Raw genomic sequence first — 27,385 nt, forward strand, 5'->3', positions numbered from 1 at the left:
TATTTATAAAACCCAGGATCCTATTTGCCCTATTTCTTGCTTCTAAACATTGCTTCGAAAATTTCTACGTCACCGTCTCATGAACCCTCCACGTCACCATCTCATGAAGCCCCGCTACTGTCCAGAAGTAGGATTCACGCAGCCCCATTCGACTCAAGCGGAAGTGTTAAGAGAGCTCCCTGATTTCTGGAAGTCAGTCGAGGTCAAGGCCTCAACCAGTGAACACACCGCCTCTTGGACTACCGTGGGATCCACCTCACCCAGCACTTCGCCACTGCAACACCTCATAAGTATCACTTCCCAGAAGTTGGATTCACGCGGCCCCATTCGACTCAAGCGGAAGTGTTAAGCGAGCTCCCTGATTTCTGGAAGTCAGTCGAGGTCAAGGCCTCAACCAGTGAACACACCGCCTCTTGGACTACCGTGGGATCCACCTCACCCAGCACTTCGCCACTGCGACACCTCATAAGTATCACTTCCCCTCGTCCCATTTTTTCCACATTGCCTCCAAATAGGATTAGTATTATTGTTAGGTATGGTTAAGTTGGGTTCTCTATTGTTATATTTATTTGTGTTATATATATATATATATATATATATATATATATATATATATATATATATATATATATATATATATATATATATATATATATATATATATATATATATATATGTGTGTGTGTGTGTGTGTGTGTGTGTGTGTATGTCAGTTTCATGTGTTTCATGTTATATCTATATGTGTATGTCAGTTTTATTGTTATTGGGTTATCAAATAGCTTCTTAAGTGCCCCCTTTGCATTTCCTCACCAGTTGAACCTGCAGTGTGTTTTTTTTTTATTGTTATTATTCACCGGCTCCCCGATGCCATTTAACCGGTGAACGTAACACTTTTCTTGTATTTGTTTTTTTACTACCTCAGAGAATTTAACTTTTTCCTCTTTCAGGCATTTCTTAATTCCTCAAACGTCTTGATCTCACCCACTCCACCTTCCACTTTGCCTGCCCAATCCTGAAATTTTTCTTGTAGACTTTATAGTCTCTTCATATTCGCCACATGTAGCCATCAATTTGTCATTTTGTTTCTTTAACTTCTCCATCTCCTTTTTTATCACCTGGTTCACTTCTCTTATTCTCTTCTTTAGTTAAGTTGTCCTGTTTTCCCAGAATACTTGAGATCATTTCCGTCATGCATCTTAACTCCCTTTTCACGTTCACTAATCCTCTTACATTACCTTTATTCTCGCGAAATTCTGAAAATTCCTTATCAGTGTTTTCTTCTCTCAATCTCCTCAATCTTACAGGTATTTGAATAAGACATGTATTCTCAAGCCTTGGCGAATGTTCTGATAACATACGTCTGACAATGCCACCTACATCCCCCTCCATCTCCATTTTTAACTTTAACCGTACCCAAATCTTATTTATTTTTGGAGACAGGACAACTTATGGCCTGATTTCCCCCCTGTACATACAGTCTAGGTTCTTCTGCTTCACTACGCCTGTTCCTCTGGGAGCTCCCGGCAATACAACTGTTCTCCACTGCTACCGTGTATGTATGTGTTTCACTGTTTGATCTGCTGCAGTCTCTGACGAGACAGCCAGACGTTACCCTACGGAACGAGCTCAGAGCTCATTATTTCCGATCTTCGGATAGGCCTGAGACCAGGCACACACCACACACCGTGTGTGTGTGTGTGTGTGTGTGTGTGTGTGTGTGTGTGTGTGTGTGTGTGTGTGTGTGTGTGTGTGTGTGTGTGTGTGTGCAGTGGCGTAGTGAGTGATAAGGGGAGAGCAGGGCGAATGGCCCGGGCGGCACATTTCTTAGAGGGCGGCACAAGTGAGGCTAACGAGAATATTGAGGTTCAGACCATTATTTTAGAATTTGCAAAAGTGAAGGCACGCCGGATATTGATTTAAAGTTCATGTATTTATGTATGTATAAAGGTGGGTTCACACCTAGATGTATCAATTGCACTCTTCTAGTCGGAAAACGTCACACATATAAACTGGAAAGTATCAACTAGTTAGTGCCTTGGCGGGAAGTGAGTGTAAACAAACAGCTAACCGCCAGTGACGATGATGAAGCGGTGGTTGCTCTTCTTTTGCCGAACAGGAAAAGTCAACAGAAAAGAAAATGCCTTTGGATACGTCTCTGGCTAAGTGGAAGGAAAGAAAAGAGTGTCTATCACACACTAATCTTAAGAAGACTATGCACAACTGCGGTAAAATGAAATCCTGACAAGTCTTCAATACTTACCTCCAACAACACCCTGCATTGAGGGAAACAGTTCTGGAGAGTGGCAACTATTTCGTCGAATGATGATTTGCGTTTTTTTTTTCCTTTTTTTTACAGTATAATTCATTTTTTGGGTCCCGGATGTGTTATTTTTCCCTCACCAATTCTAATATCTTCTTCTCAACACCTGAAGATCACATTTTCTAAGCTTACTCCCTGACTTCACAACGTAAATAAAGTCGCAAATTGACTTAGGTCTTGTTTTGCGGTTGGTTTCTCCAGTCGCTAGGTACTGATATTAAGTCGGAAACTCTACCGATTTGCAATTTCAGTCGCAAACTGGCACGTGTGAACCCTCCTTAATAAATAAATAAATAAATATATATATATATATATATATATATATATATATATATATATATATATATATATATATATATATATATATATATACCCTGCAAGAAGTGAACGTCGTGTACCAACACACATGCACTGTTGGTGACTGCAGTCACCTAAACTCGAGGTACATTGGCTTCACATCTACAACCCTATCAAAGAGAATTACAGCACACCTACAAGACGGCGCTATAAGACGACACTACATGAATGAACACGGCATCATCCTGAAGCGACATCACATGGAAAGCAACACCACCATCCTAGTTAAAGAAAACGACAAAAGAAGACTCAAGATGACGGAAGCAGTACATATCTACTCAGAAAAACCTACCATCAACATACAACAGCAGCCAGAATCATCGTTACCATCCCAGCGACAGCCACACGGAGCTGTAGCCGGCTGCTCATTGGCCGCTTCAGACGAAACTCGATCCGCGCTCTGACTGGCTACTTGACGCGACTACCTGCTTCCGCCGCCCATATAAGCCCGCATCCTAACTAGTTGCACTCACTTCTCTCCTGAAGATGGTCTGATCAAGACCGAAAGACGTCTAGAGAAAATGGACTTTGGCACACTACTCTACCAACTAAAACCGGACGAACGCACCCTTGTGCGAAAAACACAAAATACGCTGTACAAAAGAATAATGCAGACCTCGCTGTTGACTTCAATATATATATATATATATATATATATATATATATATATATATATATATATATATATATATATATATATATATATATATATATATATATATATATATATATATATATATATATATATATATATATATATATATATATATATATATATATAATAAACATTTTTATTACTTTCGGGGCGGCATTTTCAGGTTTCGCCTCTCACTACTCCACTGTGTAATAACAATAATAATATGCGGTTTATTAATTTGGCAGTGCAACAAAAAATTTACACTGAAAATGTACAGGGGGGCGCATTAAAACAACGAAATGCTTAACATAACTATGGATCTAACTTAACCAGGAATTTATTGATTGATTATTTATTTATGGCTTGCACCACAGTGCGCACCGCGCTAAGGTGGTACCGGTCAGTGCGCGGTGCTCTTAAGGACGCCACGCGATTCTGGTGTCGGGTGGCGCGGGCAGGGAGAGGCATGTCTGGGGGTAGCAGGTGATGGAGATGTGGATGATGCAGCAGCCCTTCCCAAAATTTTTCCAAGGCTTCCTGGTGTCTTGTGGCCAGCCTCGGCATACTCAGGCAGGTCAGGGCGTCCTCGTAGGACAAGTAGGCAGGCCCAAGAATGACCCTGAACGCCCTCTTCTGAACCCTCTCCAGCTGTTGTCGTTGTGTGAGGTTCAGGGAGGAGGACCACACTGGGGAGGCGTACATGAGCTTAGGGAGTATAAAGGTGAGGTACACTCCCCTCAGCTCATCTGCCGGTGGACCCAGGGACCTGAGTCGGCGCAGCATATAGATCTTGTATGAGGCTGACCTGATGATGGTGGAAACATGCTCCTTCCATGATAATTGATCGTCCACCAAGACACCTAGAAGCTTGGTGCTGCGGACCACCTGGAGGGAGTGAGGGCCCACAGATAGCTGGGGAGGGGGACTGCTGCTGTGGAGGTACAAATGTGCATCACCACGGTCTTGGTGTGGTTGATGGTCATTTTGTTGTCCTCCGTCCACGTCTGTAGTTGGTTAAGAGTGGACTGAAGTGCTGAGAAGTCTGGGTTGGTGTTGTTGACGGGTACGCCCACGGTGCAGTCGTCCACATACTTCCAGCGGTGGGGGTGTGGACGAGAGCATCGTTGATAAGGATGAGGAAGCACAGAGGACCCATCTTGGTCCCCTGAGGGACCCCACATGTGAGCTGTTGGAAAGAGGAGACAGAGCCCTGATAACGAACGGCCTGACGCCTTCCCGTGAGGAAGTCTGCCAGCCACGCTATCAGGTAGGAGAGAGACCCAGAGTGATGGCTTTATTTATCACAACAGTGTGATCAACAAGATCAAAGGCCTTTCTGAAGTCCACAAAAGCAATAGCTAGAGAAGTGTTGCGTTTGTCCAGGTGGCTGTGGACAAATTCCAGGAAGCTGACAAGGTAGTGAGATGTGGAGGTGGATTTAATATTACCAAATTGTTGTGTGTCAATAGAGTTACAAATTTTGTTATAGGCCCAGTCGAACACAAAATCTTCACAGATAAGGCTGGGTATAGGGGTGATGGCGACTGGTCTTAGATCATTCAGTGACTGTGGATTGGAAGTTTTGGGGAGGGGGGTGACGTAAGATGTCTTCCAGTCATCGGGGCAGGAATGTTGAGAAAGGGAGGCGTTGATGATAGAGCAAAGGGGTGTGGCAAGTTCTGGGGCAAATTCTCTGTAAATTTTGATGGGGAGGTCAGTGGGAGTGGTGGATCTGTTTAGTTTAAATTTAAGAAGCTTCCTGTAAACATCAACCTCCTGGACAGGGGTGGAGGGGAAGGGGCAGGGAGGTAGGCTGGGAGAGTAGTAGAGTGAAGGGGAGGGAGTGTCTGACAGATCACAGCGAAGTGACCGTTAATCTCTTCGGCCGCGTTGTCAGGTGAAAGGTGTGAAATACAGGGAAGAGAAGAGGCTTGTTTTTGTAAACCACACAAAGACTTAATCTTGTCGTACCACTGTCTGTTGTTAGCAAGCTTGAGATGGTGAATTTTGTCTGGGTAGTAGCTTGCCTTGGCTGTTTTGATCTCCCTGATAACTCTGTTCCTTAATCTCCTGTACTGGTCAGGGCTAGAGTGGAAAGCCCTGTCACGCTGACGAAGGAGTCGTTTGATGCAGGGCGTCATCCAAGGGGCATCAGATGGGTCCACTGTGATGTTCTTGGCGGGGAAGTGGTGGTGGAAGGCTTCCGTTGTGGTGGTGAAGTAGTTCCGCCATTTTGTGTGGACGTCTTCCTCATCCAGTACCTCGGTCCACGGGTGATGTGTCAGCCACTGCCCAAATTCCCTCATGGCGGAGTCAGGCATGGGCCTGTGGGATCTGGTGACAGTTGACCTGGGAACCGAGGTGGTGGGGGTGGGTGTCCACAGGATGGAGAGGTGGGTGCTGCGTCCCATGGGGGGGAGTGGCTTGGGAGGCGAGTACTGCTGGCTCAGGTCTGTCATGATAAGGTCGAGGGTGGACTGGTGGTGGGTGGGGAAGTCCACGACCTGGGTGAGGTGTAACTGGTGCAGGATTTCACTGACATCCAAGCGGTTGAAGTCACCACAGATTACCAGCTTGGCTGCAGGAAATCTCACCCGTAGAGCATCAGTAGTCTCGATGATGTGATCAATGAGCAACCGTGCAGTGGCGGCCCGTGGAGGGTGGTAGATGTGTGTGTGTGTGTGTGTGTGTGTGTGTGTGTGTGTGTGTGTGTGTGTGTGTGTGTGTGAGAGTGTGTGAGAGAGAGAGAGAGAGAGAGAGAGAGAGAGAGAGAGAGAGAGAGAGAGAGAGAGAGAGAGAGAGATTTAAAATCATATTTGGTTTTGCACGTTCATAAAGGAACTTTAATTCTAATATCACGAATTTTGTTTTAATTAAATCAACATAAAAAAATGTAAGTTTCATTAAAAGTGGTTGAGTAATTTTTGAGAAATTTAATTTCGGCATTCCTTTAGTTCTTTTTTTTTTTTTTAAGTTACCCATTGACCACCCGTAGAAGGTATGAAATTGTACCAAATAAAATTGAAAGAGTTGTACTATCATTTGGTGCTAATTTCGTTACGATTACCCGCGTAGTTCCTGCAATATTAGCGTTTGAATATAACGTTAAAGTCAGGTTGTATCACGTCGCCAAGTGTAAGAAAAGCCCCCATATCAACAATAGCAACAACAATAATAATAGTAGGTAAAAAAACTGGAGAGATAGGAGGAGGAGAAGGATGAATCTACCATAACCCTGCCAACCTCCCAACAATATAAGGATTAGAGAGAGAGGTGGCTGAATCAGTGCGGTCTGAGCAGAGTCCGGACTCTGTGGAGTATCTCGGAGTATCTCAGACTACGCCGCTGAGTCTGCGCCGTACATCCTCCGCGCCATTGACTCGGCATACGACACACACACACTCAAACACGTTAAGGCGGGTTTATACACGCCAATTTATAACTGAAATTTTACGTACGTAGAGTTTCCGACTCAACCCTTCTAGTCGGAAAGTGTCACACGTAGCGCCAGGAAAGTATCAACTATAATCTGTCTACTGCAAAGTGTCTCCTGTGTTCCAAACATATTGTACCTTATTCATGATATAATTGATTCTAGGTGAATAATACTTGTTTTCTGTTGATCACCACACTTATATTAGAAGGAGAGACTACGGCTTTCCTCCAGATTTGACAGCCACACATTCCCCGGGATACTATTCTGAAGCGGTGCTTGCTCTTGTTTTTTGCGTACCGGAAGAGTCAACAGAAAAGAAAATGCCTATGGATATGTCCGTGGCTAAGTAGAAGGAAAGAAAGGAGTGTTTACCATACTCTAGAGTAGCCTACATTTCTTATAAGAAAATTGTTAATCTTAAGGAGACTATACACAACTGCGATCAAATTAAACCCTGACAAGTCTTCAATCTTCACCTCCAACACCTTGCACTAAAGGAAGCAATTCTTGTAGAGTGGCAGCTATTTCGTCGAAGCATTTTTTACTGAATAATTCATTTCTGGGGTCCCAGATGTGTTCTTTTTCCCTTACCAACTCTAACATCATCTTCTCTATAAAAGAGACCACATTTTCAAAGCTTACTCCGTGACGTCACGACGTAAATAACATCGTAAATCAACTATAGTCTGACCAGCTTTAATTTACGGCTGTGGGGGGGCGAGCGTCTCTGTACAGTGATGCCACGTTTTCACTACTGTTCTGTTACTCTCTCTCTCTCTCTCTCTCTCTCTCTCTCTCTCTCTCTCTCTCTCTCTGATTCTTTAGTAATTCTTTAGTAATATGTATATATATATATATATATATATATATATATATATATATATATATATATATATATATATATATATATATATATATATATATATATATATATATATATATATATATATATATATATATATATATATATATATATATATATATATATATATATATATATATATATATATATATATATATATATATATATATATATATATATATATATATATATATATATATATATATATATATATATATATATATATATATATATATATATATATATATATATATATATATATATATATATATATATATATATATATATATATATATATATATATATATATATATATATATATATATATATATATATATATATATATATATATATATATATATATATATATATATATATATATATATATATATATATATATATATATATATATATATATATATATATATATATATATATATATATATATATATATATATATATATATATATATATATATATATATATATATATATATATATATATATATAAGTGAGTGGCACGAGGTCAGTCACGTCGCCACCACAATGTGTCAAGTAGAGTTGGGTCGATTAACAAATTTTCGGAAACCATGATTATGATTATGATTATGATTAACTTTTTCTAGCCATGATTATGATTATGATTGATTAAAGTCCTCCGACTTGTGATTATGATTATGATTAATGATTAATTTTCTTTCGAGTGATTATGATTAATGAATGATTAACTTGGAATGATTCGAGAAGTCAACAAATTCACTTATTTTCAACGCCATACAAGGAAAAAACCTTGATAACGAAAGCTTTTAGCTTTCGTTATCAAGGTTTTTTTCAATAGTTAGGATGAACAAAAAACAGAAACGAAACAATTTTTATCCATTTAGCATCACATCACATCATGTAATTAGTAATTACAAAGAATCAAAAAGGTCAGAGTTTGCGGGTTAATCACGGATCCACACGATTTTGATTAAGATTAATGATTGATTAATTTTTTGAAATGGTGATTATGATTATGATTATGATTAAGTCAAAAAAACGTTAATCAATTAACTTTTGATTGATTAACTAGATTGATTAACCCAGCTCTAGTGTCAAGGCCAACAGCTGGGTGTGGAAGAGTTGCCGCTCGCAAGTGAATAATGCTTTTATTTTCACTTAGGTATTGGCATATACTTACTATTTTGTAAAAATAGAAAGTACACATTAGCTTGGCTTACGAATTATGAATGCGATTATGCCTCACCCTTGAAATTACTGTAAAAGCCATTAAACGTGAGCATTTTATCTTATAATTATAGCAACTTCTCGTACTACAAGGTGAGGCTATTCGGCCTGGCCAGGCTGGGTTCATCAGTATTGCCGCCAATCACAAGACTTCTACTATTTTTTTTTTTTTACTTTGGATAATAGATTATTTGTTTTTTCATGCTCATTATCTTATATCTGTAACGCTGATATTATTACACACCCCAAACATACGCTAAGTACCATTATAAGTTACTACAGTTGATATCAGCAACACTGTTGAATATGTATGCCATGTTTGTATGGTACTATATAGTTTTTTTTTTTATGCATATGATTGTTACTGTTGATTCAGCCATCTATATAAAGAAGTCGAAATTTTATACATCTGAATTGATGGTATTTGCGATGCCTTGTACACCAATAACTTCCATTTCACATCGCATTTTTTGGAAACGTGGCAGTACTGTAGAGCTACCCTCGCCCCACCACAGCCGTAAATTAAGCCCGGTCAGACTATAACAAGACCAACATGTTGGTCAAGACTGCTTTCTACGGTCGCAAAAAACGATCTCTCATATGAAGACAGATTGAGAGAACTGGAACTGGTAACATTGGAAGAAAGGAGGCAAAGAGGAGACCTAATGGCTATATATAAAATCCAAGAGGGAATGGAATGAAGATGATTGATGAAGAGGATCTAGTGGTAAGGGACGTAAGTAATAGAAGAAGGCATTGTAAGAAGCTAAAAAGGCGTGCATACATAAGAGACTTCAAGAAATATAGTTTCCCACATAGAAGTAAGCAAAAACAATCCATTGATTTAAGACAAAGTTGGGTGCAAAAAGGAAGAATGATGAGATAGCATGACCCGAAGTCTGGCTCCTTTTTGTATATCACAACTAGGTAAAAACACATACACACACACACACACACACACAAACACACACAGGCCATGGAGAAACTTGGGAGAGCCCTGCTGCGTCACCCACTCCTACGCCACCTGCTCCCCTCTGACGCACCTCACCAGGTCAGTGCCACAAGACATCACAAGATAATGCCCCTGAGGGTACCACTCATGGACCGATACCACCTAAGTGCGATCCCCGCCATAATGTGAGTGATGAACCATTAGGCTAGTGTACCAATCTTAAGCCTCCACCGCCCATCCCCTACGTAAGTAGTACATTTTCAGTATGTATATACACTGCAGTTTAAATTAACCATATACAGTATTATTATTATTATTATTACAGTATTATTACACTTATGCACGTACGAGCGCGCGCGCGCATGCGATTACACACACACACACACACACACACACACACACACGGCCCGGTAGCTCAGTGGTTAGAGCGCTGGCTTCACAAACCAGATGACCGGGGTTCGATTCCCCGGCCGGGTGGAGATATTTGGGTGTGTCTCCTTTGACGTGTAGCCCCTGTTCACCTAGCAGTGAGTAGGTACGGGATGTAAATCGAGGAGTTGTGAGCTTGTTGTCCCGGTGTGTGGTGTGTGCCTGGTCTCAGGCCTATCCTAAGATCGGAAATAATGAGCTCTGAGCTCGTTCCGTAGGGTAACGTCTGGCTGTCTCGTCAGAGACTGCAGCAGATCAAACAGTGAATTACACACACACACACACACACACACACACACACACACACACACACACACACACACAAACTCGCCTGTTCTTACCTCCACCTCCCCCTGATCTAAGATGTAGAAGTTGTCACCCTCGTCATTCTGCTGGATTATCACCTCCCCAGGCAGGGCATTGACGGGGAACATGGCATCAAAGATGTCGGACCGCTCATTTTCATCCAGATGGGCAAAGAGAACATTCTTTCCTATAGCCTTCTGAAGAGCAGCCATAGTTTTGTAGTCTTTGGGCACCACCTGCCAAGGGAGACCAAGGAATGTGTAGGAGCAGTGTGTGATAACTTGGTGGTCCTGCCTCTATAATGAGATGAAGTGGTGACCACCAGGAGGCTCACACATTGGATTAGAGTAGCTTATAATCCCATTAATGCAAAAGTGATGTCAGTCGCCCAATAAGACTTGGCTAACACGATGCCGTCTCTCTATAGAAACCTGTTCCTGTTAGCACTGCTGCTGTGTGGCACAGTCAAATATAAAAGTGAAACTACTAAAAACCAAACTCAAGTATAAACATATTATCAATTAAGAGAAAGAAGAAGAAGAAGAAGAAGAAGAAAGAAGAAGAAGAAGAAGAAGAAGAAGAAGAAGAAGAAGAGAAGAAGAAGAAGAAGAAGAAGAAGAAGAAGAAGAAGAAGAAGAAGAAGAAGAAGAAGAAGAAGAAGAAGAAGAAGAAGAAGAAGAAGAAGAAGAAGAAGAAGAAGAAGAAGAAGAAGAAGAAGAAGAAGAAGAAGAAGAAGAAGAAGAAGAAGAAGAAGAAGAAGAAGAAGAAGAAGAAGAAGAAGAAGAAGAAGAAGAAGAAGAAGAAGAAGAAGAAGAAGAAGAAGAAGAAGAAGAAGAAGAAGAAGAAGAAGAAGAAGAAGAAGAAGAAGAAGAAGAAGAAGAAGAAGAAAGAGAAGAAGAGAATAAAAAAAAATTAATCTATGCCAGGAAATTTTAATGGATATTCTTAAATTGACCATTACTTATTATATCACTTCAAATTTAGCATTTTGAGATACTAGTTTGAAATGGAAAGTCTAAGAAGCTATATAACAAAATATAAAATGGGATACGTCATGATAATTTTTTTCATATTCATGGGCATTTTGAGATAAGGTACTTGCTAAAAATCAAAGTTGTAATGGATCAAGAGAACAAGATATAAGAGTACTGTATATACATCACAAACATTTATAGACGAATAAAATACTCATTACTATAGCAGCATAGCCTGTACTGGTCACTTATAACATACCACATGCAAAATAATTAGTCCTCTATGCTAAGACACCTGAACCAAAACCTATCAGTCTACTGAGACATGATGATCCACGAGGCTTTCAAGTGAACACAATTTTGATAAAATACAAATATTATTTTATATACTCAAATAATGAATGTATACACACACAGACGTGAGCGTGGTGAACGTGGGATAGGGCAGACGTCCACGCGTAGGTTCGAATCCCACCACGTGCTGCCTTGAAGCTATGCCATTTGTCGAGTGGTTTAAAGTTACCTACATGTCGCCATGATACCCAGGTTCTAGGTGGTTACACCAAAGATGCGCTTAGATGGTGATATGGGGCCCTAATATGGGTACCACTATAAATAAAATTGTCTGTGCCACTAATGAGCGGAAGCTTAACAGCACTTTCCACATATACTCTTCAAGTATGCCTACAGGCGCTATAGGCCGTAACATAAAAAAAAGACCACACACACACACACACACACACACACACACACACACACACACACACACACACACACACTCCCGGTAGCTCAGTGGTTAGAGCGCTGGCTTCACAAGCCAGAGGACCGGGGTTCGATTCCCCGACCGGGTGGAGATATTTGGGTGTGTCTCCTTTCACGTGTAGCCCCTGTTCACCTAGCAGTGAGTAGGTACGGGATGTAAATCGAGGAATTGTGACCTTGTTGTCCCGGTGTGTGTTGTGTGCCTGGTCTCAGGCCTACCCGAAGATCGGAAATATTGAGCTCTGAGCTCGTTCCGTAGGATATCGACTGGCTGTCTCGTCAGAGACTGCAGCAGATAAAACAGTGAAACACACACACACACTATAGTATAATTTCCCTCAGTCAACATGGTATCCCAGATATCATCCTAAGTTGTCACCGATCACTCCAGAATACTCTCTCCATCACGGACGGGAGTCACACGCCCACAACACAGCTGGTGTGGGCGAGAAGTGTTTCGCGATAACCAATTTCATCACAAACAAAATCTTAATCCATTACAAGTGGTCTGTCTCTTTCCCTGGACCGACAAACTAACGAGAAAATAAGTTAAGGGACCGAACGTTTTTCCTTGATGGCAGCGCGATGTGATTGATGCCAACTTACTTTTTTAACGTAAGAAGTGGCGTCATCTTCCGACAGTGGTTCAGCAGAAATGGCGCCCCGCCTCGTGGTGTTGGTGGCTATGTGCGTCGGCATTGGGCTCAGGTCATCTGCATCATCAGGAGTCACCACACGCCGCTCACACTCACGCACAGCTTCCTGCAACAACATAAAAAAATATCAATTAAAATACGAATACATCTAATGATAGAAAAAAAAAATCACCTACAGCAACTGAGCAAACTACAATGTGATGTGATAATGGAGGTGTGAAGGATAAGGTGGTGCAGATGTGGTGAATAAAGGTCATACAAATCAGGTGTGTGTGTGTGTGTGTGTGTGTGTGTGTGTGTGTGTGTGTGTGTGTGTGTGTGTGTGTGTGTGTGTGTGTGTGTGTGTGTGTATTTACCTAATTGTAACATACGGGAAAAGAGCTATGCTCGTGTTGTCCCGTCTCCATATCTATTAATGTCCAGCTTTTTCTTAAAATCATGAATATTCCTTGCGTTGACCACTTCCACGTCTAAACTATTCCATGCTTCCACCCTTCTATGAGGAAGCTATATTTTTCACATCTCTCCTATAAGTGGCCATTTTAGTTTTTCCCATGCCCTCTCGACATTCTTTCATTCCACATACACAGATCTTCCCTATCCATTTTTCCATGCCAATCATCACTCTGTATATTGCTATCAGGTCTCCCCTTTCTCTTCTGTTTTCCAGGGTCGGAAGTTGCATTCTTTTCAGTCTGTCTTCATAAGTCAAATCTCTTAAGTCAGGCACCATTTTGTTGCAGCCCTCTGTACTTTCTCTAGTTTCCTTATGTGTTTCTTTAAGTTCGGAGCCCACTGTATTGTTGCATATTCAAGCCTCGGTCTTATCATTGCAGTAATTATTTTCTTCATCATTTCTTCATCTAAATATACGAACGCCACTCTTATGTTCCTCAATAAGTTCAATACTTCTCCAATTATTTTGTTTATATGTCTCTCTGGCGATAGGTCATTGGTAATTGTCACCCCAAGGTCTTTTCTTCATGACTGGTTTTTATGTCTTCATTTCCTATCTTGTACATACTCCTGATTCTTCTTTCACTCTTGCCAAACTCTATTTTCTTGCATTTTGTCGTGTTGAACTCCATTTGCCATGTACAGCTCCATTTCCATATTCTGTCCAAGTCTTCCTGGAGTAGTTCGCAATCTTTGTCACATCTCACTTTTCTTAACAATTTTGCATCGTCTGCAAATAGGCTCACATAACTGGACACACCATCCACCATGTCATTTATGTAGACCGCGAACATTACTGGTGCCAACACTGATCCCTGTGGAACTCCACTCTCTGTGTGTGTGTGTGTTTCACTGTTTGATCTGCTGCAGTCTCTGACGAGACAGCCAGACGTTACCCTACGGAACGAGCTCAGAGCTCATTATTTCCGATCTTCGGATAGGCCTGAGACCAGGCACACATCACACACCGGGACAACAAGGTCACAACTCCTCGATACCTCCCGTACCTACTCATTGCTAGGTGAACAGGGGCTACACGTGAAAGGAGACACACCCAAATATCTCCACCCGGCCAGGGAATTGAACCCTGGTCCTCTGGCTTTGAAGCCAGCGCTCTAACCACTGAGCTACCGGGCGTGTGTGTGTGTGTGTGTGTGTATATATATATATATATATATATATATATATATATATATATATATATATATATATATATATAGAGAGAGAGAGAGAGAGAGAGAGAGAGAGAGAGAGAGAGAGAGAGAGAGAGAGAGAGAGAGAGAGAGAGAGAGAGAGAGAGAGAGAGAGAGAGAAAATCTATGGCCCATCAACACACTCTTGAGTCGCGTGACAGGAGTACCTTCCTCATCTGGTAACAGCACCCCGTTTCCTGCCACACCCATCCCTTCACCGCGCCCTCCCCCATTAACACGAACACCAATGTCAACAACAGCTTTCCTTTGTCAGGTACACCCTTTGCCACGGAAAGTCGTATTACTTCAAGTTGAAACTTAGTACAATAATACAATACAGTGTGACAAAAGCTAATCACGTGTTTGAAGTAGTTCTGCGTGCTGATAGCCCAGGGTGACCAGGCTGTATCCATATTGCACAAGGCATGTTGGAAGGGATGGCGGGATAGGCAGGAGGCAACAACAGAAGTAACGTAACGAAGAAGGTGGGATCATACCTCCCTTCTGCACCTACTTCACTTCTGTCCCTAATCCCTCACTGGAGCTATCCGCTTCTGCTTTGTGTTCTCTTGTGGCGTGAGCCCAGTAATCTGTGTGAGCTGACGCTGAGAAGGCTAACATGTGGCCAAGTTATAAATATCAAGTTGTCGTGTTGAGGTCTGAAAGAAAGCTTTGTATTTGTGTCCATGCCTAGAGCGGTGATACGCTTGAGGTTACCCAGGTTTTCATGGCAGCGAGAAGCAAGACTGCACAGCTGAACTGCATGCTACATATTGCTACATGAAACACCGTTATATTATAAGATGAAGACAAACTGAAGCACATATAGATACTGGAGGTAAGGCTGATGATGGCAGAGGTGTTATTGGTGGTAATGCGCACTGTACTATATATACTACGTGTGTCAAGGTTTCAGCATGACGCCGCCGTGCATGGAGCACTGGCAAAACAGTTTTCAATGAATGGTATGATAGCGTCTGTGCCTGGTGACGCCAGCCACAATATTCATTCCAGTTCTCGGTGGATCAATGGGCGGAGCTCATTTGCAGCACGACGCTTGACTACTCGTTGGGCAGTCGCTTCGCCGTGGCTGACAAGATGCCATTCAACAAACAAGACCACCTGGTTGTGGCGGCAGTTCGATCCTACCATTCTTGACCTCTATACACACACACACACACACACACACACACACACACACACACACACACACACACACACACACACACAACACAAAAAACATATACAAAAAAAAAAAGTAATAATGTCACCTTAGAGGGCTATCTATGACTCAGTGTTTAAAAGTGAGAAAACAATATCATAAAGCCAGACAGAAATACAATCTTCATAAAAATAGCGTTAATTTTGATAAAATGATAACATCAAGTAGAAAATACAAAATAGAACTAAAAGAGTGAAAACTAAAGAGAAGTAGCATAGTTAAAGAACTTAGAAAAACTAAATGTAGTGACCCTAAAACTTACTGGAGAATCTTGAATGGTAAGAAAAAACCTGAAATCCCATTACACTAAATGAATTTTATGAGCATTTCAAGCAACTTGCCACTGATAACACTTTAGTAAATAACAACACTGAGTTTGAAAATACTGAGACTGACTTCTCATATATACTCAATGATCCCATAACAGAGGAGGAAGTATTGAAAACATTAAAAACTCAAGAACAATAAATCTTCTGGAACTGATATGATAATAAATGAATACATAAAAATAACTAAAAGCATTTTGTTACCTTTACTTGTCATGTTTTTTAATAAGATCCTTGATAGCGGGGTAATGCCATCTGAATGGTTGGTTGGCATGATTGTCCCAATATACAAGAGCAAAGGTGACACTAGTGATGTCAACAATTACAGGGGCATCACATTACTTAGCTGTCTCGGCAAGCTATTCACCTCAATTCTTAATGAAAGGCTTACTATGTATTCTGACACCATTAACATTATAAATGAAACTCAAGCTGGTTTTAAACATGACTATTCCACCTTGGATCACATTTTTCTTCACAAATGTGTAATTGATTTGTTTAAATGGAGGAAAAAGAAATTATTTTGCTTATTTGTAGACTATAAGAAAGCTTTTGATTTAGTACATCGTGATGGTTTATGGTTTAAACTGGTGAAGGAGATAGTAAATGGGAAACTATTAAATGTAATTAGAAACATGTATGGTAACATCAGGTCTTGTGTAATGTTAAACCAAGAGATATCTGAAAATTTTGTATGTAATATGGGAGTAAGACAAGGGGAAAATTTGTCACCACTTTTGTTTGCATTTTATGTTAATGACATTGAAAGTAAATTACTTGAATATAACTGCAATTTTCTGGATTTTGGTCATGATTTGATTAATTCTTACCTTAAACTTCTAGTTGTTATGTATGCTGATGATACTGTTATATTATGTGACAGTGAGAGAGGAATGAGACAGGCTCTGATAGCATTAAACACATACTGCAACGAATGGAAATTAAAACTAAATTGTAACAAAAGCAAAGTAGTAATATTTAGTCGAGGAAAAGTTGATTTGAGCAAATATGAATTCCAATTTGGATGTGAAAAATTGAGGTGGTGGAAGATTATAAATACCTTGGTTTAACATTTAATTATAATGGCAGATTCCGCAAAGGAGAACTAGATTTGAAAGAACAAGCTACAAGAGCAATGTACTCCTTAGTAGGAAAGTGTCGAAAATTTGACTTGCCAGTTGACATGCAAATAGAACTTTTAACACAATGGTACTGCCTATATTGACTTATGGATCTGAAATTTGGGGACATTATATTATAAGGGAGATAGAATTGTTACATTTAAAGTTTCTAAAGCATATGTTATTTGTGCATAAAAACACAAGTAATGTTATGGTATATGGGGAACTGGGAGTGTATCCATTGGGAATTTATATCAAGTGTAAGATGTTAAGCTTTTGGTCAAGGTTGATTACAGGTAAAACTCAAAATTATCTTATGTAATGTATCAGTGTCTGTTGCATCTTGATAGGTCTGGGTTGTATACTTCTCCTTGGATAGCATCTGTAAAGAATTTGTTAAACGAATGTGGTATGTCAGGAATTTGGTTAGTACAAAATGTTCCCAACACAGTGTGGTTTAAGAAGGCAGTTGAAAGAAAATTAACGGATCAGTGGATCAGTACTTGGTATCACAACTTGTCAACAAATACCATATGTAGCAATTATAATATATTTAAGGTGGTATATGAACTAGAACCTTACCTAACTAAATTAACAAAAATAACCGTATCCTGTTAACTAAATTTAGAACATGTAATAATAGTTTACCAGTAAATGTCGGCAGATACACAGGTGTAAACAGAGAAGAGCAGATATGTACTTTGTGCAATTACATTGCAATAGCTGATGAATTTCATGTGTTACTTAAATGTTCAAATGAAGAACTTGTCAGATGGAGAGATATGTATGTACCAACTTACTACACACATAGACCAACAATTTTTAAGTTTGCTGAATTGTTGCAAAATACAAATGTAAATATTCTTACAAATTTATCAATGTTTACAAAGCTAATAATGGGAAAGTTTAGGTAAATGATTAAAATAGTGAATTATTGGTCACTGTTGTCTTTTGTTTTTTGTTCATAATATTTTCTGTTCAGAAACATTGTATTTCTTTCTTTATTGTTATTATTATTATTAATTATTATTATTATTGTTATTATTATTGTCATTATCATTATTATGGATGCATTTTTTTTACAATGGAGCTGTGCTCCATACTTTAATTGTAAAGTCTGAGCATATAAATAAATTCAATTCAATTCAATTCAATTCACACACACACACTCCTCGATGATTTTAAACTATTTGTCTGTCATTCAATACATGTTATGCATCACGATTAAAGTGCTTGCAGTGCAGTTGCATTACACCCATTCACTAATGTCAGCACTGGTGACCTAGCCATCCACCAGCTATGCATACGTACGCCTGTGATGTTCAGGTGTACCCAAAGCAGTAAATGTCTAGCTTACATGTGATTCACGAAAGGGTAGAAGAGAAATAACAGTAAATGCAGTGCAAACATCAATTCCTCAATGTGGATAAAAACAACAACTCACAAGTAATCACAGTGAATACTGTATGAAAGTTACAGGAGTGCGTAAAATGATGACAGTGATCAACTCCATGAAACTCTAAACAAAGACAGGCAATATGAAGCGAAAGCAGGAGTGGTAGTTGCTGACCGGACCCGTGGAAGGTGGGTGGGCGGTCTGGGTAGCTGACTGGCTTGTCTTGTCTACGTCAGCAGTCCCCGGACATAAATGGAGATCGCGGCTCTCGATGGTCTCAGCTTTGGGATCGCCGCCACATTCCTCATGAGACGCCGTCGCTCACTTCCCGGCGTCCTACACTGCACCATCCACAGGTGAAATGTGGCGGGGTGCATACTGTGCTTCCGGGGAGCAGCGGAAGCACGCAGTGATGACACTTTCCACCACCACGCAATAACACGCAGACGAAATTTTTAGTAGTATGTTATTCACCACGGTCGTCTGCTTTCCGGGACTCGAACCTGGACCCTCTCGATTGTGAGTCGAGCGTGCTAACCACTACACTACGCAGTGTGTGTGTGTGTGTGTGTGTGTGTGTGTGTGTGTGTGTGTGTGTGTGTGTGTGTGTGTGAAACACGGAGGGAGTCTGCAGCGGCAGGTCACTAAGGAAAGTCTGTCTTGCGGTAGGGTTAGGCAGGGTAGAGCGGAAGAGGGAAGATGAGGGAGGATAGGCGTCGAGGAGAGAGGAGGGGCTGAGGTGGAGACGAATTCCTGATAAGGTTCATATAATTCAAGAGAATAATTTCAGTTGGTAATAAAGAGATAATTAATTCATACGGCTGCAGATGACCCATGGGGCCCTGTCGCTGCAGCACATGATACCAGAGCATGCGCGACCTTGCTTGTCCTCCATGTTATGAATACTGGACGGACGGGAGAGCAGTGACGGTGGCGGCGGAGGTGGCGGCCACAGTGGCAAACAAAGTAAGCACCAGTTTTCCATCTGGGACGCGGAGCCCTTCACCGGATCCTCGACCAAGCACAATTTAAGCCTTTTTATCGAATTATTTGCCCTTCAGCTTCATTAACCAGCCAACTAGCCAGCCAAGCGTCACGAAGGGCCTGGAGCACCCAACTCCCTCTCCACCTCAGACTGTCCTTGTTGGTGCATGCGTCCAGACGTGACCATTAACACCAAGAATATGGCGTGATGGCACGTCCTTCAGAAAGTATTTATCCGTTATCACATAATGACTGTGCCAAATTACGTGCCGCGTCTCCGCCGAACACTGAAGTGCAAGGTTTTCTTGTTCTGTACCATTACATCGACTTACAATGATCAAATATAGAGGAGGAGAGAATATGAAGTTACGTGTTACTGTTGTTTGTAAGAAGCTTCCCATTGTTTCGGTGCCGAGTGACCATCAAAACAAGGTACACTGACAAACCGCCATCCTTGTTGGATATACACTGCTTATCTTTCCATTGCAAAGATCAATTAATTAAATATTCTGTGTGTGTGTGTGTGTGTTTATTTACCTAGTTGTATTTACCTAGTTGTAGTTTTACAGGGTCTGGGCTTTATGCTCGTGTGGGCCCGTCTCCATATCTACATTTATCCAATTTCTCTTTAAAACTATGCACACTCGTTGCTGACACCACTTCCTCACTCAACCTGTTCCAATTCTCAACACATCTTTGCGGGAAACTATATTTCTTAACATCTCTCAGACATCTTCCCTTCCTCAGTTTCTTACTATGCGATCTTGTGCTTCTAATGTTATATTCTTCTCTCAGGATTAGTTTCTCATTATCCACTTGATCCATTCCGTTAATCAATTTATAAACTTGTAGCATATTCCCTCTCTCTCTTCTCTGTTCCAGGGTTGGTAGATTCATAGCTTTTAGTCTCTCCTCATATGTCATCCCTTTAAATTCTGGAACCATTCTTGTAGCCATTTTTTGTAGTCTCTCCAATTTCCTTGTGTTTCTTTTTATGGGGGGGTCCACACAACTCCTGTATATTTCAATCTAGGTCTCATTTTAGTACTTATCAATTTCTTCATCATTTCTTTGTCCATATAGTGAAATGCTAATACAATATTCCTTGTGTGTGTGTGTGTGTGTGTGTGTGTGTGTGTGTGTGTGTGTGTGTGTGTGTGTGTGTGTGTGTGTGTGTGTGTGTGTGTGTGTGTGTGTGTGTGTGTAATTCACCTCGGTCGCCTGCTGGTCACCCAGCCAGTCTTCCCCATTACGAAGCGAGCTCAGAGCTCATAGACCGATCTTCGGTTAGGACTGAGACCAAAACACACTCCACACACCGGGACAGCGAGGCCACAACCCCTCGAGTTACATCCAGTACCTATTTACTGTTAGGTGAACAGGGGCCACACATTAAGAGGCTTGCCCATTTGCCTCGCCGCCTCCGGGACTCGAACCCGGACCCTCTCGAGTGTGAGTCGAGCGTGCTAACCACTACACTACGGGATGTAGTCAAGAATAAGGTAGATACGTGTGTGTGTGTGTGTGTGTGTGTGTGTGTGTGTGTGTGTGTGTGTGTGTGTGTGTGTGTGTGTGTGTGTGTGTGTGTGTGTGTGTGTGTGTTTACCTAGTTGTATTTACCTAGTTGTAGTTTTACAGGGGCTGGGCTTTATGCTCGTGTGGTCCCGTCTCCATATCTACACTTACCCAATTTTTCTTTAAAACTATGTACACTCTTTGCTGACACCACTTCCTCACTCAAACTGTTCCAAGTCTCAACACATCTTTGCGGAAACTAAATTTTTAACATCTCTCAGACATCGTCCCTTCCTTAGTTTCTTACTATGCGATCTTGTGCTTCTAAAGTCATATTCTTCTCTCAGGATCAGTTTCTCATTATCCACTTCATCCATTCCGTTAATCAATTTATAAACTTGTATCAGATCCTCTCTCTCTTCTCTGCTCCAAGGTTGGTAGATCCATTGCCTTTAGTCTCTCCTCATATGCCATCCCTTTAAATTCTGGAACCATTCTTGTAGCCATTTTTTGTAGTCTCTAATTTTCTTATGTGTTTCTTTTTATGGGGAGTCCACACAACTCCTGCATATTCCAATCTAGGTCTTATTTTAGTACTTATCAATTTCTTCATCATTTCCTTGTCCATATAGTGAAATGCTACTCCAATATTCCTTAGCAAATTATACGTCTCTGAAAATTCTATCAATATGGCTTACCGGTTGATTATTTTCTTCCATTGTCACTCCCAAGTCCTTTTCCTTTTTTACTTTTTCTAGTTCTACTCCATCTCCCATCTTATAGATTCCCACTGGTCGTCTTTCACTTTTTCCCATTTCCATGACATGGCTTTTGTCCACATTGAATTCCATCTCCCATTTTTTGCTCCATTTCCAGATCTTGTTTAAGTCTTCCTGTAGTATTTCACAATCCTCTTTTTGTTTAATGACTCTGCACAGTTTCGCATCGTCCGCAAACAGATTTATGTAGCTGTTCACTCCCTCTGGCATGTCATTTATATATACGAGAAAAAGTATTGGTGCCAATACTGACCCCTGTGGCACTCTGCTGTCTACTGTTCTCCACTTGGACTTCATATCTTTAACTATCGTCCTTATTTCTCTCCCCCTTAAGGAATTCTCCATCCATCTCAATGTGCTTCCTTTTAAGCCACCCTTCTCCTCTAACTTCCATAGTAATCTTTCATGTGGCACTTTATCAAAAGCCTTTTTTAGATCTAAATAAATACAGTCAACCCATCCCTATCTCTCTTATACTTTATCAACTATTCTAGAGTAGAAACTCAATAAATTTGTCATGTGTGTGTGTGTGTGTGTTTCACTGTTTGATCTGCTGCAGTCTCTGACGAGACAGCCAGACGTTACCCTACGGAACGAGCTCAGATCTCATTATTGTGTGTGTGTGTGTGTGTGTGTGTGTGTGTGTGTGTGTGTGTGTGTGTGTGTGTGTGTGTGTGTGTGTGTGTGTGTGTGTGTGTAATTCACTGTTTGATCTGCTGCAGTCTCTGACGAGACAGCCAGACGTTACCCTACAGAACGAGCTCAGAGCTCATTGTTTCCGATCTTTGGATAGGCCTGAGACCAGGCACACACCACACACCGGGACAACAAGGTCACAACTCCTCGATTTACATCCCGTATCTACTCACTGCTAGGTGAACAGGGGCTACACGTGAAAGGAGACACCCAAATATCTCCACCCGGCCGGGGAATCGAACCCCGGTCATCTGGCTTGTGAAGCCAGCGCTCTAACCACTGAGCTACCGGGCCGTGTGTGTGTGTGTGTGTGTGTGTGTGTGTGTGTGTGTGTGTGTGTGTGTGTGTGTGTGTGTGTGTGTGTGTGTGTGTGTACGCACCTTAATAATGAAAACTACCATGCAATGTCAAATAAAAGTTTCCTAGTAGGCTGACACTGGATGGGCCAGACTAGGTGACGTGGTGTGCGAGTCCAGCTACACTGGTCGTCACCACAGCCCATCAGCCGAGGCCACACACCGCCACCACCGCCGCCGGCAGTAAACCCTCTCTGCCCTACTCTTGTTACCGTCTCACATATTTACCACGTTCCCGAGACGCATGCACCAGGCCGTCACCAGGCATTCAGGACACACCACCATCACATCACGTCTATCTGTCTGTTTGCCTGTCTGTCTGTCTGCCTGTCTGCCTGCCTGCTTTGCCTACATGTCTATAGTGTACTGCAGGGACTGAGTGCAGGGTGTCAGGTTGAAGATGACACGTATCAGACTTTCACTAGTAATGATGGGAACATTATCTTCCATGTCCACTGAACTTTTTGGTAGTAAGATCAGTAATTCAAACGTTACGGCATTGTCCAGTTCATCGCAAGCTCTTATTGCAATCACGTAAAATCATATTAAAGACACAAAGCACATGTTCCAAGTCGGCAGGTGCGTCCCGATACATCAATGAAATAATCCAACAAAGCAATTTTTCTAGAAACAACCAAGGACACACACACACACACACACACACACACACACACACACACACACACACACACACACACACACACAATCACCTTTTCAATTCTACAACCACGTCTCTCCGGAGGCAATGTGACGATGACCTTAGTCTGTTGGGCCACGAGCACACAGACACCTTCAGAGGGTTTTACTCCCCACGTTAATCTTTTGACCCTCCTTTCACCCTTTCCAAAACATATTATATATCAACAAGTTCACGATATTTTTTTATGAGAAAGCTAAAAATCCTAAGTTGTTACAGTAACTTCGTTCTGGTGACAAACTGGTCATAAGTTTGAATACTACGTGCAGCAACGAGTGCGTAACACAAGATACATGTACTGCCACGTACCTTCGATAGTTTATTAGTAGTATACTGAACTCACAACGCGAGTCACACAAGGAGAGAGAAGAGCAGGCTGGATGGCTGATGAGCCGAGTCAAGTCTGGTATATAATGCTGCTGCTGCTCAAGTAATTTAGATTATAATTCGAAAGTGGTTTACTGCGCGATAAGGTACTGGTTGGAGCCACGTTGGCCAAGGAAGTGGAGGGGAGGATGGGGATGGAGTCAAGAATAAGGTATATACACAGAGAGAGAGAGAGAGAGAGAGAGAGAGAGAGAGAGAGAGAGAGAGAGAGAGAGAGAGAGAGAGAGAGAGAGAGAGAGAGAGAGAGAGAGAGTGAGTGAGTGAGTGAGTGAGTGAGTGTGTGTGTGTGTGTGTGTGTGTGTGTGTGTGTGTGTGTGTGTGTGTGTGTGTGTGTGTGTGTGTGTGTGTGTGTGTGTGTGTGTGTGCGCGCGTGCGCCCGCTAACGTTCATAATTTCCTTGTTTTTTATGCATAGAAATGAATTAAGACCATAATAGTAATAATAAATATAATAACAATAACGATAACGATAATAATAATAATAATAATAATAATAATAATAATAATAATAATAATAATAACAACAACAATCACTGAAATGACAATAGCAAAACCACTTAATGTACCCTTCCTGGAAAGTCTGCAATAATAACTCCATATGAGAAAGGCAAATTGATTCCACATAATTATGTCCTGATACATTTTCTGGTCAGTTTTCCAGAGCAGTATTATCATGCACGTGATGGTGCTGGTGCCAGGCCAGCGAGTCACTCCTCCAGATGGGACAAGCCGCCACACACACACACACACACACACACACACACACACACACACACACACACACACACACACACACACACACACACACACACACACACACACACACACACACACTCTCTCTCTCTCACACACACACACACACACACACACATACACACACCGGGACAACAAGGTCACAACTCCTCGATTTACATCCCGTACCTACTCACTGCCAGGGCCCATTGAATTATAGGGTCCTCCACGCGCAGGACTGGGTAGCCGTGGGCGGGACCAAAGCTCTGTGACGTCACGGAGAGCTCTGCTGGGAGAGAGAGAGAGAGAGCGCGCGCGCACCTCCCAGCAGAACTCCCCGTGACGTCACAGAGCTTTGGTCCCGCCCACGGCTACCCAGTCCTGCGCGTGGAGGGACCCTATAATTCAATGCTCACTACTAGGTGAACAGGGGCTACACGTCAGGAGACACTCAAATATATCCACCCGGCCGGGGAATCGAACCCCGGTCCTGTGGCTTCAAAGCCAGAGGACCGGGGTTCGATTCCCCGGCCGGGTCGAGATATTTGGGTGTGTCTCCTGACGTGTAGCCCCTGTTCACCTAGCAGTGAGGTGAGTAGGCACGGGATGTAAATCGAGGAGTTGTGACCTTGTTGTCCCGATGTGTGGTGTGTGCCTGGTCTCAGGCCTATCCGAAGATCGGAAATAATGAGCTCTGAGCTCGCTCCGTAGGGCAACGTCTGGCTGTCTCGTCAGAGACTGCAACACACACACACACACACACACACACACACACACACACACACACACACACACACCATTAGCATTACCAGTCAAGTGACCAACAAGACCCAACCTGCTCGCAGCAGCTGCTGCTGCTGCTGCTGTTCTTTTTTATATTGTAAAATCCTTGTTAAACTATCATTAAAACCATGAAAACATCAATAACTTCCACTACACTCTGTTAAGAATTGAGATCAGACGACGAAATGGCACTAACACGGTTCGTGTCACTCTAACGTGTAATCTTATCAATTAACGCCAAGTCACTCAAGTTAGCCTAAAAACAAAAGCAATCCATTCAGCGGTTAATGATCCACGAAAAATGGTCTAAAAATAGCGTCACTACATTAGCATCAGCATTAGTAATCATCTCTGTCATTACAACAGCAGAGGCACTCAGCGCAATAAGCCTAAAGTCAGTCAGTCAGTCAGTCAGTCAGTCAGTCAGCCAGCCAGCCAGCCAGCAGCAAGCAGCCAACATCAACACGTCACGGTCAGGCCGAAGCGGTTAAGCGCCGCCGTGTGTGACGTTCATTACTAAAGCGTTAGATCTATGTCAGGTAACATGCCCAAAACTAAAAGGACTCCCAAAGTTGCAATATATCCTCCACGCTTTCCCAACATCCTGAAAGCCTTACAATACATCCTCCATGCCTTTCTAACGCCATTGTCTTATAATACATCCTCCACGCCTTCCTAAGGCACCAAAGGCCTTAAAGTACATCCAACACGCCTTCTTACCATGGCGGTCTCAATACCTTTTACACGCCTTCTCAATGCAGCAAGACTTTAAAATAAAACCTACACGCCTTTCCAACGCCCTGAAAGCCGTACAACATATCCTACACGCTTTTCCGAAATACCAAGCCGTGAAAATATATCCTACACGCCAACGCTACAAGCCCAATGGAGGTCTCACAATACATCTTACACACCTTTCCAAAGCCCTTAAAGCCTTACAATACATCATAAACGCCTTCCCAACGCATCAAGGCCTTAGAATACATCTTGCACGCCATCTTAACGCCATGCAGGTTTCATGATACAACCTACAACCCTTTTCAACGGTAAGGTCTAACAATACATCCTACACGCCACCTTAACGGCCTAGAGACCTCCCTCAATCGGCAACTGTCACCTTATCTTCAACGCTTTCTCCACGCTGCACAATTTCAATCACTCATCACTTCCACGTCCGCAAACAACTTGCACGTCCCTTCCTTAATACTAGCCTTGGTGAATCTGTGGTTTCAAGATCCAGGCATGCAACACACATATTACGTGCTTCCTTCACGCCCTTCAATAAGTCACATTCAAAACTATCACGGCAAAAAAACTTCTTCCCTTCCGCAGTCAACATTCCACATCCATATCACTGCATGCTTTCTCACGATTACAAAACTCTTCGTAACTTTTTCCTCACTCCAACGATCTCTCACGTCCATAAAGAAACTTACACGACTCTTTTCATGTACGTACATTACAAAGCCAACCCTTTTTACCTAATTTTTCTAAGACAGTCCACGCCCACGAGTGATGCTGCAGGCTTTTCCCACGTAGTAACTGTCACACTCACATCATTGACACACATATCACTCACTCTGTAAGCCTTCCTCACTTCGTAAACCATCATTTACGCCGTTGCCATACCTGTAACTCACTATTGCAAGCTTAGCATTTCCACTTGGCACACATAACTTACAAGACCTACGATATTTCTCACATAACTTTAACACTTTTACGCCTATTACACATCCTAAACGCCTTTTTTCCACGATCCTTATACCCTCTCATAGCACTTCCACGCCCAATACACACCATGTACACAAATTTGTGTCTGGGGATGA

General features: G+C 41.8%; 1 protein-coding gene across 10 annotated transcripts in view; it reads right to left on the reverse strand.

Annotated features, from left to right (window-relative positions):
- Positions 1 to 27,385, reverse strand: part of LOC123517154 (cAMP-dependent protein kinase type I regulatory subunit-like) — a 240,909-nt gene that overhangs the window by 79,540 nt on the left and 133,984 nt on the right. For all 10 annotated transcript variants that reach the window (XM_045277122.1, XM_045277123.1, XM_045277128.1 and 7 more), the window contains 2 exons: positions 12,868 to 13,023; positions 10,561 to 10,761 (listed from right to left, as the gene is read on the reverse strand). In XM_045277122.1, coding sequence (XP_045133057.1) covers positions 10,561 to 10,761; positions 12,868 to 13,023 — 357 coding nt within the window. The remainder of the gene's footprint in view (positions 1 to 10,560; positions 10,762 to 12,867; positions 13,024 to 27,385) is intronic.

The sequence above is a fragment of the Portunus trituberculatus genome, chromosome 41 (assembly GCF_017591435.1).
Source record: "Portunus trituberculatus isolate SZX2019 chromosome 41, ASM1759143v1, whole genome shotgun sequence".
NCBI classification, from domain to species: domain Eukaryota; kingdom Metazoa; phylum Arthropoda; class Malacostraca; order Decapoda; family Portunidae; genus Portunus; species Portunus trituberculatus.